This window comes from Chiloscyllium plagiosum, unplaced genomic scaffold (genome assembly GCF_037043375.1).
Source record: "Chiloscyllium plagiosum isolate Xiang-an unplaced genomic scaffold, Cpla_swu_hap1 HiC_scaffold_15, whole genome shotgun sequence".
NCBI classification, from domain to species: Eukaryota; Metazoa; Chordata; class Chondrichthyes; order Orectolobiformes; family Hemiscylliidae; genus Chiloscyllium; species Chiloscyllium plagiosum.
The window spans coordinates 29559923-29576965 of record NW_028270153.1 but is presented as its reverse complement, the minus strand read 5'-3'; the positions used below and the strand labels follow the sequence as shown (position 1 = coordinate 29576965).

At 41.1% G+C, this 17043-nt stretch overlaps 1 protein-coding gene across 4 annotated transcripts in view; it reads left to right on the top strand.

Annotated features, from left to right (window-relative positions):
- The window catches only part of LOC122560172 (DNA (cytosine-5)-methyltransferase 3B), a 290151-nt gene that overhangs the window by 27146 nt on the left and 245962 nt on the right, over positions 1-17043 (top strand). For all 4 annotated transcript variants that reach the window (XR_015759555.1, XM_087994836.1, XM_043710531.2 and 1 more), the window contains one exon: positions 2667-2743. Coding sequence is in view for 3 of the 4 variants with exons in the window: in XM_087994836.1 (XP_087850962.1) it covers positions 2690-2743 (54 nt within the window). In the remaining variant the exon portion in view is untranslated. The remainder of the gene's footprint in view (positions 1-2666; positions 2744-17043) is intronic.

Genomic DNA, 17043 nt, shown 5'->3' with positions numbered 1-17043 from the left:
ACAGTGGCTACAGTTTTAAAACAAAATAATTTATGGACTGTGAATCACTTTTTGACATCCAGAGGATAGGAAAGACACTGTTTTATTGCAAGATCGTTCTTTATTTATGGTTGGTGGAAAAAAGTCACTTTCATGAATATTGATTAAAATCTCTGTGTACAAGTTGAGGCAACAACCTTTGTAATGTTTCAGAGAACGCAATGTTCAGATAAGACAAAATGTATGTTTTCCTAAATCAAATTGGAGGTCTCCTCCTTTGTACAAAAAAAGGTTCTGGAAAAAATGGGCATTGATAGCTAGGGTAACAAATATTTAATATCCCTTGTTGAACTTAACCTGCTAATAGAGTCACACAGCATGGAAACAGATACTTTCGGTCTCACTCATCCATGCTGACCAAGTTTCCCAAACTAAATTAGTCCCATTTACCTGCACTTGGCCCATATTCTTCTAAACTTTTCCTAATTCAGGTACTATCCAACTGTCTCTTAAATGTTGTAACTGTTCTTGCACCTACCACTTCCTCTGGCAGCTCATTCCAGATATGAACCAGCCTCTGTGTGAAACCATTGTCCTTCTGTCCCTTTTAACCTCTTGCCTCTCATCTTAAATTATACCCTCTAGTTTTGAACATCCAGCTACAAGGAAAAGATTTTTTGCTATTTACCTTATCAGTGCTCAGCATGATTTTATAAACCTCTATAAGGTTTATAAAATCAATCTTCTACTCTCCAGTGGAGCTTATCCAGCCTCTCCGAAAACTCAAGTCCTTCAATCCCAGTAACATTGTTGTTTTCTGCACTCTCTAGTTTAATAATATCCTTCCTATACCAGGGCATCCAGAACTGTACACAGTAGTCCAAAATGGCCTCACCAATGTCTTATACAACTCTAACATGACATTCCAACTCCGAAAATCAATGGTATGAGTGATGAAGACAAGCATTCCAAATACCTTTTTTATCACCCTGTTTTTTTGTGTTGCAACTTTCAAAGAACTATGTACCTGAACTCCTAGGTCCTTCAGTTCTACAATACTCCACAGGGCCCTGTATGTACTATGTAAGTCCTGTCCTTGCCCGTGTTACCAAAATGCAACATCTAGCATTTATCTAAATTAAACTTAATATGCCACTCTTCAGCCCTTTGGCCTGATTGATCAAGATCTCTTTATAACCTTTGACAACCTTAGTCACTGTCTACTGTCCCACCAATTTTGGAGTTATCTGCAAACTTACTAACCATGATTCCTATATGCTCATTCAGATTGTTTATATAATTAACAAACAAGAGTTATCTTGAATGACTTCAGCTTGTTGAGCAGATATTATAGTTGAATCGTAAATATGGAGTTCTAAAAATTTGACCCTGCGTTCAGGAGTTGTGTTTAGGATGATGGCGTTTTGCACGTAGAAGTGTGTCAAGTTAATATTTTTAAAAAAAGGTTGCAAACTTATGCTTGTTATCTTGTGCCAGTTAACATGCAAAGGTTTCTTTATAAATTCTTATGTAATGTGGCTTTAATTTTAGGTGAGGATTGCATTTTGGTCCCCTTATCTAATTAAGGATATAGTGACGTTGCAATAGTCCAAAGTTCACTGGGTTGATTCTTGATATAGAGAGGTTTTCTAATGAGTAGAAGTTGAGTATGTTGACTTTGGACAAAATGGAGTTCAAAAGAATGAGAGAAGACAATATTGAAACATATAAGATTCTCAAGAGGCTTGAGAGGGTAGATGAAGAGAGATTATTGTCCCTTTTTAGGAGAGTGTAGAATGATACAGCATATTCTCAGAGTAACTGGTTGCCCATTTAAGATACAGATGAGGAATTTCTCCTGAGAGTGATGAATCTGTAGAATTCTTTATCACAGAGGGCTGGTGAGGCTGGGTTGTTAAATATAAAAGAAGGTTGAGTTAGCCAAATTTTTAATCCGGAAGGAAGGAAGGGTGCTGGGTAAAAGGCAGTATGTAGAGCTGTGGAATATGAGATCAGCTATGATCTCATTTAATAGCTGAGAAGACTTGAGGGACCAAATGGCGGCCTTCTGATTAGAAATCTTATAGTCTAACTATTGATGATGTTGATGAGTTCTTCCCATTCTATTTCTGTGTGAGTCAGCAAAAGTGCAGAAGATATTATTGCAATGTGGCTGCATCACTGAATAAATGAGTTAACAAGAATGACAAAGGAACCCTTGAAATCTGAAAAGTGATTTTTGTAAATCAAAAAGTAGCCCTTAAGTAAAACTTGAGGAAACCTTTGGGAATAAAAATGTGCTCTGGTCAGTTGGGACATGGACTGGGGTAGTTTGGCATGGATGGGGCATGAAGAGTGTTGAGAGGGTGAGAAGTTGAGGGCTGTTTTATTGTCTCTTTCTCAAAGTGCTGGTGTACTGAGACCAGCCTTTCGCCCATTCCACATCTACATCTAGTCGGCTGCAAACATTTTCTGGGGTCTCTCCCCACTGTTCCCATTAAACTTGCCCTCCACAACTATCACTGTCATCACCAGAACGAAAATCCAGAATGCCTTCTCCTGGGTCAAGTTTCTAGAGCTGGCAATTGTCTTGAATGCGCAAAAGCTTATGGTTTAAATTTATCGGTGTTTTATCCAGAATGTCAAAAACCCCATAAACTAATTTAATCTTTGTGGTTTAAAAACAGATTACGAATAAGAGAGGCTGACAATGAAATCTAACGACTGTAACTCAGAAAGTATTGGTAACATCAGCAAGCTACAGGTAATGGCAGAATCTTTTATCTTCCATCTATCAGTGACTTGCCTTTATGGAAGTATTCAACATAAATGTGAATGTTTTAAACTATTACGTTTGGAGACTGGTGAGAGCAAATTCAGCCATGTTTATGAAGATAAAATACCTTCTATGCTATATCTGCCTGGTTTCCTGCAGTGCTTCACTTGGGAATGATTGATGCTTGACAGTAAGTGCTAAAAGTGATAAGTGTACTATTCTTAAGCATAGACATCCCTTTTGCTAATGAAGAAGATAATCTAGCCATGTGAACAGAGGCATTAAAAATTGAAACAGAATTGCAATTATTTTCAAGAGAAATGAATTCAAGCATGGTAATTTTAAAGCAAATTGAGCAAGACAGTACTCTTAATGCAGGTATTGCATGTATAGAATGAGTTAGAGATGGTTTATATAGTACAGATCTATAACTTCAACTTTGAACTCTTCTTGTAAGGTTGTTCACTGGGAGCATAAGCATGTTGAATACTAATTTTAGATGCCAGTGGATGGTGATTTGAGTCGATCATTATTGTAATTTAACATACACAGCAGGTTCTGACCTGTTAAGGTTAGCCATAAAAGTGGAATGTGTACAGGTTTCAGTTGCCAAAATGAGTGATGCTGCATTTCACTGAAAACGGTAGCCTTGCATGTAAAGACGTGTTTGATGTAATACAATAATTGAGTTAGACAGCTGCAGTGACAGTACAGTTGCATATTAAACAGAAGGCTCTCTGTCTTCATCACCTGCACTATTACTGAAGTGTCTTGCAGTTTATTTCAGATATCTTTCTTCACTAAACTATCAAAGTATGTCTTTTCAGTATTTTTTTTGGATGTGCAAGCTGTTCCATACTTCCTCTTTATATTTACCTCTTTGTTTTTGAATGCATGGTAAGAGAAAGAGGTCAAGAGGAAACAAGAAGAGAGATGTTGAGCAAGGTGAAAAGACAAAGAAAAAAACAAAATAGGAATTTGCAACCAGGTTTGAAAATGAACCAAGTTACGCAGAGAGCTGGAAGAATTATGAACTGTATTGACGACAGAAATATAGTGGAAATGCAACATTACAGAATTCAAATTTGTTGTGCTAAATAGCTAGATGCGATGATAATGCCTGTTGAATGAGAGAAATGAATGTGTGCTGAAAGACTGGTGTGGGACAAGTAGGTTGTAGGATGTGGGGCACTGTCATCAGTACTGGGGAATATGGGATCTGTATAGTTGGACGTGCAATTCTGGTCTCCTTCCTAATGGAAAGATGTTGTGAAACTTGAAAGGGTTCAGAAAAGATTTACAAGGATGTTGCCAGGGTTGGAGAATTTGAGCTATAGGGAGAGGTTGAACAGGCTGGGGCTATGTTCCCTGGACTCCCCCACCCCAGGGAAAAGACTTTGTCTATTTAACCTATTTCTGCCCTTCATGATGTTATAAACGTCTATAAGGTCACCCCTCAGCTTTCAGGGAAAAAAGCCCCAGACTATTCAACCTCTTCCTATAGCTCAAATTCTCCAACCCTTAAAACATCCTTGTAAATCCTTTCTGAACCCTTTCAAGTTTCACAACATCTTTCTGATAGGAAGGAGACCAGAATTGCATGCAGTAATCTAAAAGTGGCCAAACCAATGTCCCGTACAGCTGCAAAATGACCTCCTAACTCCTATACTCAATATTTTGACCAATAAAGGAAAGCATACCAAATGTCTTCTTCACCAGCCTATCCACCTGCGACTCTACTTTCAAGGAACTATGAACCTGCACTCCAGGGTCCTGCTAAGGTTTGCTTTTCCAAAATGCAGCACCTCGCATTAATCTAAATTAAACTCCATCTGCCACTTCTCAGCCCATTGGCCTGTCAGATCACGATTCCATTGTAATCTGAGGTAACCTTCGTTGCTGTCCACTACACCTCCCAATTTTGGCATCCTCTGCGAAATTGTTAACTATACCTGTTATGCTCACATCCGAATCATTTATGTAAATGACAAAAAGTAGTGGACCCAGCACCGATCCTTGTGGCACTCCACTGGTCACAGGCCTCCAGTTTGAAAAACAACCCTCCACCACCACCCTCTGTCTTCTACCTTTGAGCCAGTTCTGTATCCAAATGGCTAGTTCTCCCTGTATACCATGAGACCTAACCTTGCTAACCAGTCTCCCATGGGGAACCTTGTTGAATGCCTTACTGAAGTCCATATAGATTACACCTACCGCTCTGCCCTCATCAATTCTTTGTTACTTCAAAAAACTCAATCAAGTTTGTAAGACATGATTTCCCACGCACAAAGCCACGCTGACTATCCCTAATCAGTAGTTGCCTTTCCAAATACATGTACATCCTGTCCCTCAGGATTCCCTCCAACAACCTGTCCACTGCTGACGTCAGGCTCACCGGTTTATAGTTCCCTGGCTTGTCCTTACCACCTTTCTTAAATAGTGGCACCACGTTTGCCAACCTCCAGTCTTTCGGCACCTCACCTGTGACTATCGATGATACAAATATCTCGGCAAGGACCCCAGCAATCACTTCTCTAGCTTCCCACAAAGTTCTAGGGTACACATGATCAGATCCTGGGGATTTATTCACTTTAATGCGTTTCAAGACATCCAGCACTTCCTCCTCTGTAACATGGAAATTTTTCAAGATGTCCCCATCTATTTCCCTACATTCTATATCTTCCATGTCCTTTTCCACAGTAAAACTGATACTCATTTAGTATCTCCTCCATCTTCTGCAGCACCACACAAAGGCCGCCTTGCGGATCTTTGAGGGGCCCTATTCTCTCTCTAGTTACCCTTTTGTGTTTAACGTACTTGTTAACACCCTTTGCATGCTCCTTAACTCTATTTGTCAAAGCTATCTCATGTCCCCTTTTTGCCCTCCTGATTTCTCTCTTAAGTATACTCCTACTGCCTTTATACTCTTCTAAGAATTCACTCGATCTATCCTGTCTATATCTGACATATGCTTCCTCCTTCTCCTTAACCAAACCCTCAATTTCTTTAGTCATCCAGCATTCCCCACACCTACCAGTCTTTCCTTTCAACCTAACAGGATTATACTGTCTCTGGACTCTCATTATCTCAGTTCTGAAGACTTGCTATTTTTCAGTTGACCCTTTACCTGTGAACATTTTCCAATCAGCTTTTGAAAGTTCTTGCCTAATACTGTCAAAATATGCTTTTGTCTTCAATATAGAAGATATAAAAAAATCCCAGCAGTAGCTATAAATCAGGAGGTGGATGGAAGGAAAAATATTTTAAAATGGTGAAACGACAATCAACAGGGAAGTGCTGAGCAAAGTGATAGAGCTGCAGGTTGACAAGTCCTTGGATGCTGATTCATCCTAAGATGAAGTCACTGAGGTAGTTGATGCATGTATGTTAATTGTCCATCAGATTGGAAAGTAACAAATATAACCATCTATTCAAAAGGAAAGAAGCCAGTAGACAGGAATCAACAGATCAGTTGGTCCGGTGTCAGTTTTGCAGAAGTTATTCGATTCAATCATTAAGGAGGCTAAAGCTAAGAACTTAGAAAACATAAGGTGACCACAAAAAAATCAGCATGGTTTTGTGAAAAGAAAATTATATTTTGAAGAAATAACATACATTGTAAATAATCAGAGCCCATAGACTTACTGTACCTAGATTTCCAGAAGGTATTTGTCAAGGTGCAATAGAAAAGGTTATTGCGTATAGTAAGAGTTAATGGTACTGGGCATAACATATGAGCTTTGATAGAAGATTGGTTGACTGGCAGAAAGTAGAGGGTATGTATAAATTGATCTTTTACTGTTTGATAGGATTTGATGAGTGTCAGCCTGCAGAGGTCTGTGCTGAGACCAACCTTTTACAATTTTTGTCAATGAATGGATGAGGGGAGTGAAAGCAGCGTGTGATTAACTTATTCCTCCAAACAGTGTGTGATTAGATTGTCCCATCCTGCCTGCAAGACAGGAAACCACACCCCCGGGACATCCAATTTCTTACATGTCAGCAGAGCAAATTAACCCTTTAACACCTCGCAGTATTGTCATGTTATACTTACGTTAGATAGGGGATCACCGCGCTTTCTTCATTGCAGATAAAGACCTGGTCATGAGATGTGAGACACTCTGCTGTGCCCAACACCACCCACATCCTGATGGTCACCTTTGTGTGTGGCTGCATCAAGCTTGCGTAGACCTTCGGTGCACAAACACCAAGTGTCACTATGTACTGAGGTTCTACCCGTCCCCTGTTTTGCAAAGAATGGGTCTGGCCTAGTTGCCACGGAATGCCTCAAGTAGTTGGACTGTTCTGAATCATCTGTCCTTCATGGAGAAATTTTTAAAGAAAAACACCATTGACAACAAGTCCATCAGGAAGTGGTCAGAACGCAGTGAGTTTGAGACCAGTGGGAAAATGAGAGGATGGATCCTGTTGGGCTGTTTCTTGAGCAGACTGTCAATGTCATTTGGCACAATGCCTCATCGCCAGAACTTTCCAAAAGCACCAGGATATTGCTTGATTGCTGGCGAGAAGTGCACTATTTGTGAGACTCTTCATATATACCTGGACTCCCTGCCCTACTGCACACTGCCCTTGAAGTGGCTGAAGGGGGATAAAGACTTTTACACATCTCTGTCCTGAATGTGCCTTGGCAAAGGAAGTTTGGAGAGAGATGCAGTGATTTTTGTTGAGGTTTATCCTGAGCAGCACCATGTTGCAGGACTCTGTGCTGTCTGGTCTTTCCCTGGGGTGCACACCAAGACAAATATCAACTACACCTGGAGGGCCATCAACTTGGTGAAAGACAGTCTTTGGTCTGCCTGAATTGTCTTGGTCTTTCAGAGCAAGGAGTTGACAGTGACCAAGTGTTGCAGACTGGCACATTCCAAGTTGCAGGACTATGTGCTGAGGGATGCACTAAAGTTTCTTGGATGCACTAAAACGTTTGCTCCCTTCCTGTCCTGCATACGAAAACTATCCCAATACTTGGGTAGTTCAGATCCCCTACTATTACTACATTATTTGTACATTTCCCTGAAATTTAATTACAATTTTGTTCCTCTATCTCTGCCTGACAGTTGGGAGATTTGTAGCTCACAGCCCAACAATTTGTTTGCCCCTTTTGTGTTTTTTTTTCTGACCCATAAATCTGCAGGACCTGATCAGGTGTATCCTAAAACTGTGGGAAGCTAGGGAAGTGATTTCTGGGCCCCTTACTGAGATATCTGTATCATCAATAGTCACAGGTGAGGTCCCGGGAGACTGGGGATTGGTTAATGTGGTGCCACTATTTAAGAAAGGTGGTAAGGACAAGCCAGGGAACTCACAAGCCTGACATCGGTAGTGGGCACGTTGGTGGAGGGAATCCCGAGGGACAGGAATTACATGTATTTGGAAAGGCAAGGACTGATATGGGATAGTCAACATGGCTTTGTGCGTGGGAAATCATGTCTCATGAACTTGATTGAGTCTTTTGAAGAAGTAACAAAGAGGATTGATGAGAGCAGAGCAGTGGACGAGATCTATACCACTTCAGAAAGATGTTCGTTAAGGTTACCCATGGGAGACTGATTAGCAAGGTTAGATCTCATGGAATACAGGGAGAACTAGCCATTTGGATACAGAACTGGCTCAAAGGTAGAAGACAGAGGGTGGTGGTGGAGAGGGTTGTTTTTCAAACTGGAGGCCTGTGACCAGTGGAGTGCCAATGATCGGTGCTGGGTTCACTATTTTTCGTCATTTATATAAATGATTTGGATGTGAACATAAGAGATATAGTTAGTAAATTTGCAGATGACCCTAAAATCAGAGGTACAGTGGACAGCAAAGACGGTTACCTCAGATTACAATGAGATCTTGATCAGATGGACCCCCCAGTGGGCTGAGGAGTTGCAGATGGAGTTTAATTCAGATAAATACGAGGTGCTGCATTTTGGGAAAGCAAATCTTAGCAGGACTTATACACTTAATGGTAAGGTCCTAGGGAGTGTTGCTGAACAAAGAGACCTTGGAGTGTGGGTTCTTAGTTCTTTGAAAGTAGAGTCACGGATAGATAGGATAGTGAAGAAGGTGTTTGGTATGCTTTCCTTTATTGGTCAGAGCATGGAGTACAGGAATTGGGAGGTCATGTTGTGGCTGTACAGGACATTGGTTAGGCCACTGTTGGAATATTGCGTGCAGTTCTGGTCTTCCTATCGGAAGAATGTTGTGAAACTTGAAAGGGTTCAGAAAAGGTTTACAAGGATGTTGCCAGGGTTAGAGGATTTCAGCTATAGAGAGAGCTAGAATAGGCTAGGGCTGTTTTCCCTGGATTTTTGGAGGCTGAGGGATGATCCAATAGAGGTTTATAAAATCATGAGGGGGATGGATAGGATAAATAGTCAAGGTCTTTGCCCTGGGGTGGGGAGTCCAGAACTCGAGGGCATAGATTGAGGGTGAGAGGGGAAAGATATAAAAGGGACCTAAAGGGAAACTCTTTCATGCAGACAGTGGTGAGTGTGTGGAATGAGCTGCCAGACGAAGTGATGGAGGCTGGTAGAATTACAACATTAAAGGCATCTGGATGGGCAGGCTTTAGAGAGATATGGGCCAAGTGCTGGCAAATGGGACTAGAATAGGTTCAAACATCTCGTTGGCATGAATGATTTGGACTGAAGGGTCTGTTTCTGTGCTGTACATCTCTATGACTCTATATGGCCTCATTTGATGATGTTTGCAAGATATCCTCCCCCCACTGCTCTAATTGATTCCTGAAGAAGGGCTTATGCCCGAAACGTTGATTTTGCTGCTCCTTGGATGCTGCCTGACCTGCTGCGCTTTTCCAGCAACACATTTTTCAGCTCTGATCTCCAGCATCTGCAGTCCTCACTTTCTCCTAATTGATTCCTTACCCAATATTGCAAACCCACTTCTCTTCTGTTTCCCCCCCTCTATCTTGTCTGAAGAACTGCCAATCCTGCTCATTTTTCAGCCAAATATCAGTCAAACCTATGATATTTTCCTCCCGTATACCTATCTATGCTCTCAATTCATCAGTTTAATCTCTCCGGTTCCATCCATTAAAATATATTCCATTTAGCCTAGCTAAACTTGTTTCTTTAGTATCTAGTCTATATTTTCTCTGCCTTCCAGACTCACTTGCGTTTAACTGTTAATTCTATCTCACCTTCTTTCCCCTCTGAACTACTTTGATTTTCCCTGCCAATCTAGTTAAGTCTGTTCCAGGAGCTTTAGCAAAACACCCAATGAAGATTTGGCTCTTATTTCTTTCCAAGTCACCCATCCAACTTGTACAGGTTCCACCTTCCCCCAGAAATTGTCTCTCTGTCTCAGGAATACAAAGCCCTCTTTCCTGTACCATCTCTCTAGGCAGGCTTTCATCTGCTCTGTCCCTCTTTCACTATGCTCACTATTGTATGGCATGAGGAGTAATCCATAAATGAGTATGTTTGAAGTCCTGCTTTACAATTGCTTACCTAACTCCAACCTAAAGTCTATTGCTAGACTTAATTTCTCTTTCTTCTGTTGTCATTGGTTCTAACATGGATTACAATCTCTGGCTGTTCACTCTCCACCATCACGATGTTTTGTACCTGACATTCTTATCCCTGGCATCCAAGAGGCAACAAACCATCCTGGAGTCATGTCTATGGCTGAAGAAACATTTGTTTATTCAATCTCACTGTCACATCTCTGACCACTATTGCCCTCCCACACTTTTTTCCCTCCACCACAACCCCAGCAGTTGGACCACCCACAATGCCACATCCTTGGCCCTGTCTGGCCGTCATAGAGGAACGGTCACTCTCGCTATTTTTGAAGGCTGCATAATGGTTTGCACCTGGGGGATTCTGTCACTTACAGTCTGGTCTCCTTCCTTCTGGCAGTCACCTATTTCCTCTCTACCTGCACTTTCTTAAGCTGAGGGGTGACCACATCCTGAAACTGGCTGTCCATGAACCCCTCAGCCTTGCAAACGCTAGTGCCCCCAGCTGCCCCTCAAGCTCTAAAACCCAGAGCTCAAGTTGCTCCAGCGAAAGGCACTTTCTGCACAAGTGATCATTCAGTCTGCCAGGAGCATTTAGGATTTCCCACATAGTGCAGCATATGCAAATAATGGACCTGAACACACCAGACATATCTTAATGATATAGAATTTGGACCCATTGCATTTGTTTTACTCTTCTCCAACTTAAACAAGAATAAGATATTTCAAGTCTATATTTAATGTCAGACAAACAACCAATTTTCTAGGCCTCTTTTAAATTGTGACACTTTTTCACCCTGTATCTACCAGTGAAGGTGTGGTTTGATATCATTCAGTCGCAAAAGGAACAAAAGTCTAATCTGATTTTTGAAGAATTTAGCATGAAAATAGAACATGTGTTCTTCTCTGACATTTGACAGTGTCATTTTAAATGAGGTTACTTTAGAAAAATATTTTGTCTATGTATTAACACTTGAAAGTTTGCTGCATCAAAGGAAACTTGTTATAAGAAAACCAAAGAAGAGCATACATTGGTAGCTCATTGCAAATACAAGCCAAAGAACACATTTACTTTATAAGAGGTACATATATTTTAAATTAATATATCTATGAAGTACCTCTAGAAGAGGTGGGGCTTGAACCTGGAGTTCTTGGCCCACAGCTATGAACAGTATGACTGCATTAACTTTACAAACTAAAAGAATTAAGCGCTTGACCTCTAGGTTATTAGCATTACACTCTGAGCATCAGAACTGACATTTTCTAGGAAGTTTACTGGTGCTAGCTAATTAGCATTGAGTTGACAGTAATGCTTGGGGAAACTATTGAGAACAAGTTGGACCCAGCATCACAGTATGAGTTGGTCCAGCAGTTGAGTTAGGGTCACACTAACAGCTAGAGTCAGGTTGGATTGGGCATGTGGTAATTATTCTAGGAATCTCAACACTCAACAGCTCAATTATGACACTGCCTGCCTGACAGGACTATGCAGATGGATGGTTAAAATGGCTTTGACTGGAGGGATTGTAATGTCAGCCAGGTGGACCTGATAGAGTATGAGTTCTCCAATTGGGGCTGTCAACCTGGTCTACTCAGGGAGCCCTGGCTGACAGATAAAACCAGGAGTGTCAGACATTCCTGACACTGAGTTGGATCAGTGTTAAAGACTTTCCATGTGTAAATGAAGGTGACTTGGTGATGGCATACTGGCGGTGGAGTTATTTCACTGACATTTACTTGTACTTGATTTTGGCAGCATTTTGCTACCACGAGGAGGAACATTATTGATACTTAAAAGTTGGGTTCTGATTATGTCATGCCTATCTCAACATAATTTACCCTGCGGTATTGTGGGCACCTTCCGTCTATCACTGCCCTTGCACATCACATTCATACCCTGAGTTAAGATAAGCTGCACGCCACAGTTGGACTGTCATTATTTAATGTTTGCTACTTTAACAGCTGCAGAGATTGTGTTCAAAGAATGCTCGGTTTGATTCAGTTCTGCCAAAATAAGCAGATTGGAAATGCATAATGTATGTACAAAATTGCACATTTGCACCATTTCACAATTCTTCTGCTAAAAATGTGCGACACATAGACATTCATTATATGCATAAAAAGGAAAGTGTGTATGTATATGGGACTTCCACCTTTATGGTATGGTTAATGTTTCCTTGGTTAGAATTTCTTCCACTGTTACGCCATCAAAATATCAGATTTCTTGGGAGAGCTGCATGAATGACAGTTCCAGCTGTGTGAAGGTTTCGTGTTTCAGTAGGCTAAAATATGTATCTGTTGGATATGAAAAACAACAGTCAGCGATTGACTTGCTTAAGTGTATTGGCTCAGTTAGGTTTTGTCAGCTATTTGTTGTGAATGCAAGATCAACTTAGCTAAGTAACCAAATCATCATAGCATAGAGTGTAGAAGCAGGCCGTCTGGCCTGTTGAATCCATAGCAACTTAACGAAGAGCATTCCACCCTATAGCCCTGCATTTCCCATGGCTAATCCACCTAACCTTACACCCCTCTGGACACTATGGGCAATTTAATACGGCCAATCCATCTCACCTGCACATCTTTGGACTGTGGGAGGAAACTACTCGGAGGAAATCACACAGACACTGGGAGAATGTGCAAACTGCACACAGGCAGTTGCCTGAGGGCTGAAATCGAATAGAGTCACTGGTTCTTTGAGGCAGAAATCCTAACCACCGTGCTGTATGGAAAAAAAAAATATTTTTTATAGTTTGGTAATCTATTAACTGAAGTTATTTATATATCCTGTGTTTCAGTTTGTCAGTTTTACTGAGATTTTGAAGAGGAAAATATGGATATTAGGAGTAAGATTCTGCCTGATGCAGTGCTCTGTAACAAGTTTGCTGTCTGCCACACCATGAATTCCTGGTAAGCATCCAACTTGTAACCAATACCATCCAAAATCCAACAATGTAGTACTTAGTCCCAAACTGCATTTGAGTATTTCGAGGCTCAGGTGTGTGCAGCATTTCTGTCTGAGTTGATCCCCTCCAGATAGGAGTCCTCATCATTGTGACACCTCAATATCTCATTGAAAACTTTGGACCCTCAAATGGAGCCATTTCTTGAAAATTTCTTGTGCACCATGGAGTTTCATGTATAGGCTGTTGACATATCCTTCACTGCCTACCATGTAGGCACAGTATGGCATTCTGTTCGGCCATCTAGAAGAAGCAGAGTTCTATTATGAAGGTTATCCATGCAGATGTCCCCCTTTGTCCATAGGGATTTGGTGTGGAGGGCATTACACATAGTTCTTAGACTAAAGGGATCAAAGGGTATGAGGAGAAAGCAGGATCAGAGCACTGAGTTGGATGATCAGCCATGGTCTTAATGAATGGCAGAGCAGGTTTGAAGAGCCAAATGGCCTGCTCCTGCTCCTATTTTCTATGTTTCAGGGTTTTCTGAGTTGCCTGCAATTTCTGTGGACTGGAGGAATCTATGTTTGTATTTACTTTGAATATTAGTGGTTTCAGTTCCTCTTCCATCGTCAAGCTTGCACTTCAGTTTAGCCCTGCTGATCTTTGGCCACCTGGCATGGGAGAACATAGCCTGATCCAAAAACCTGTTCCTTGGCCTTCAGCGAGTCTGTATAGTGGCTATTCAGACCCACTTCCTTTCTGTCTCTGAGGTCACCTAGGAATTGTTGGAGAGAGAGCACATAGGGTACTGATAAGGGGCCTTCCATGAAGTGTGAACACAGAGTGGGGGGACTGGAGGGAATTGCCAACTTCAAGAAAATTTAAATTTTTATTAAACTAAAGGAGGCAATTTAAATTTATTTTTGTTACAGTAGATTGGAGATATCCCTTTCATTTTGTGCTGTTGGTGTTTGTCAATTTTTTAAAAATCCACTAGGATGGGGGCTATGTTTAATGTACATGCAAGCAAAACATTGGTCACATTTTAGAGTTGTACAAATATACAGTACTGAAACAGATCCTTTGGCCCAACCTGTTCATGTTGACCAGATATCCTAAATTAATCACGTCCCTTTCATCAGCATGTAGCCCACCAGATGCCTTTTAAATGTTGTAATTGTACCAACCTCCACCACTTCCTCTAGCAGCTCATTCTATTACATACACTACCTTCTGTTTGAAAACGTTGCCCCTGAGGTCTTTTGTGAATCCTTTCCCTCTCACCTTAAACCTTTGCCCTCAGGTTTTGGACTCCTCAACCTGGAGAAAAGATGTTGCCTATTCACCTTATCCACACCTCTCATGATTTTATAAACTTCTGCAAGGTCTCTTATGTTTTGTTGCTGTAAGCTCCATCCTTGACCGTGAAGCCTGAATTCGAGTTCCACCTGCTCCAGAAATGTGTAATAACATAGCTGAACAGGTTGATTAGAGAAATGGGTTAAATTAAGAAAAGTACAATTGATGCGGCTTTTTTGTAGCACAGTGGTTGTATCGCTACCCCTGTACCAAGAGCCCCGGATTTAAATCTCACCTGCTCCAGAGGTAATAACATAAAAATTAAAATACACAATTAACAATCCATCAATCCCAGCCCCCAAGCCTATTTCTCATACTCTGACATTAATCCCTTTCTTTTAAAGAATAATCTATGGGATTTTTGAAAAACTCTATTCTTCAGAGCTCTGGGCTAATTGTCTGCTCTAATTTGTGCTTTGAATCTCTGATGGGACCTACTTACAATCTTGGTGCAGCTACCTAATTTTTCTGCACATTGGAACTTTAAAGAAGAGTATCTTGCATAGTTTTTGTCCACAAATGAAAGCCACTATTGTGAAATCAAAGGTGACACAGTTTGTCACATATAGAACAGAAAAAAAGCATAAGTGTGAAGGGGAAGATAAACTTTAAAAGTGTAGTTTTAATCAGTAACAACATCATGTTTACAAAATTCATATATAGACTGCAGGATCATCTAGCTAGGCCAGCATTTATCGCCAACCACTTATTGCCGTTGGGGGAAAAAAAGAGAGCTACTGGGACACCCACAGTGCTGTTAGGGAGTTTCAGGATGTTGACCCAGTAACAGTGAAGTAACAGAGTTATGAACATAGAATATTACAGCACAGTACAGGCCCTTCAGTCCTCGATTTTGCGCCAACACGTGTAACCAATCTGAAGTCTATCTGTCTTACACTATTCTATTTTATACCATATGTTTATCCAATAACCATTTAAGTGCCCTTAAAGTTGGTGAGTCTACTACTTTTGCAGGCAGGGAGTTCCTCGTCCCTACTACTGAGTAAAGAAACTATCTCTGACAAATGTCCTATATCTATCACCCCTCAATTTCAAGCTATGTCCCCTCGTGCTAGCCGTCACTATCTGAGGACTAAGGCTCTCACTGCCCATCCTATCTAATCCTCTAATTATCTTATGTCTCAATTAAGTCACCTGTCAACCTTCTTCTCTCCAAAAAAAACAGCCTCAAGTCCCTCAGCCTTTTCTCTTAAGATCTTCCCTCCATACCAGACAACATCCATTAAATCTCCTCTGAACCTTTTCCAAAGCTTCAGCATCCTTCCTATAATACAGTGACCAGAACAGTACGCAATACTCCAAGTGCGGCTGCACCAGAGTTGTGTATAACTGCAGCATGAACTCATGGCTCTGAAACTCAATCCCTCTACCAATAAAAGCTATCACACCACATGCCTTTTTAACAACTCTACCAACCTGGGTGGCAACTTTCAGGGATCTATGTACATGGGCACAGATCTCTCTGCTCATCTACACTACCAAGAATCTTACCATTAGCCCAGTACTCTGCCTTCCTATTGTTCCTTCCAAAGTGAATCACCTCACAGTTTTCCACATTAAACACCATTTGCCACCTCTCAGCATAGTTCTGCAGCTTATCTACTTCCCTCTGTAACCTGTAACATCCTTCAGCACTATCCACAACTCCACTGACCTTCGCGTCATCTGCAAATGTACAACCCATTTTTCTGCACCCTCATCCAGGTCATTTATAAAAATGACAAACAGCAAGTGGCCCCAAAACAGATCCTTGCGGTACACCACTAGTAACTGAACTCCAGGATGAATATTTCCCAACAATCACCACCCTCTGTCTTCTTTCAGCTAGCTAATTTCTGATAAAAATCACAAAATCACCCTCCAGCCCATGCCTGTGTATTTTGTGCAATAGCCTACTGTGGGGACCTTACTGAAATCCATATACACCACATCAACCGCTTTACCCTCATTCACCTGTTTGGTCACCATCTCAAATAATTCAATAAGGTTTGTGAGGCACGACCTATCCTTCACAAAGCCATATTGACTATACTAATCAACTTATTTCTGTTTAGATGATTATAAATCCTATCTCTTATAACTTTTTCCAACGCTTTATGCACAAGTGAAGTAAGGCTCATTTGGTCTATGATTACCAAGGCTGTCTCTGCTCCCCTTTTTGAACAAGGGGTCAACATTTGCTATCCTGCAGTCTTCTGACACCATTCCTCTAAACAATGATGACAAAAAGATCAAAGTGAAAGGCTGAGCAATCTGCTCCCTGGCTTCTCAGAGAATCCTAGGATAAATCCCATCCAGCCCAGGGGACCTATCAATTTTTACACTTTCCAGGATTGCTAGCACCCCCTCCTTGTGAACCTCAACCCTGACTAGTCTAGTAGCCTGTACCTCAGTATTCTCCTCGACAACATTGTCTTTTTCCAGTGTGAATACCAACAAAAAAAATCATTTAGCGCTTCCTCTATCTCCTCTGACTCCACGCACAACTTCCCACTATTATCCTTATTGGCCCTAATCTTTCT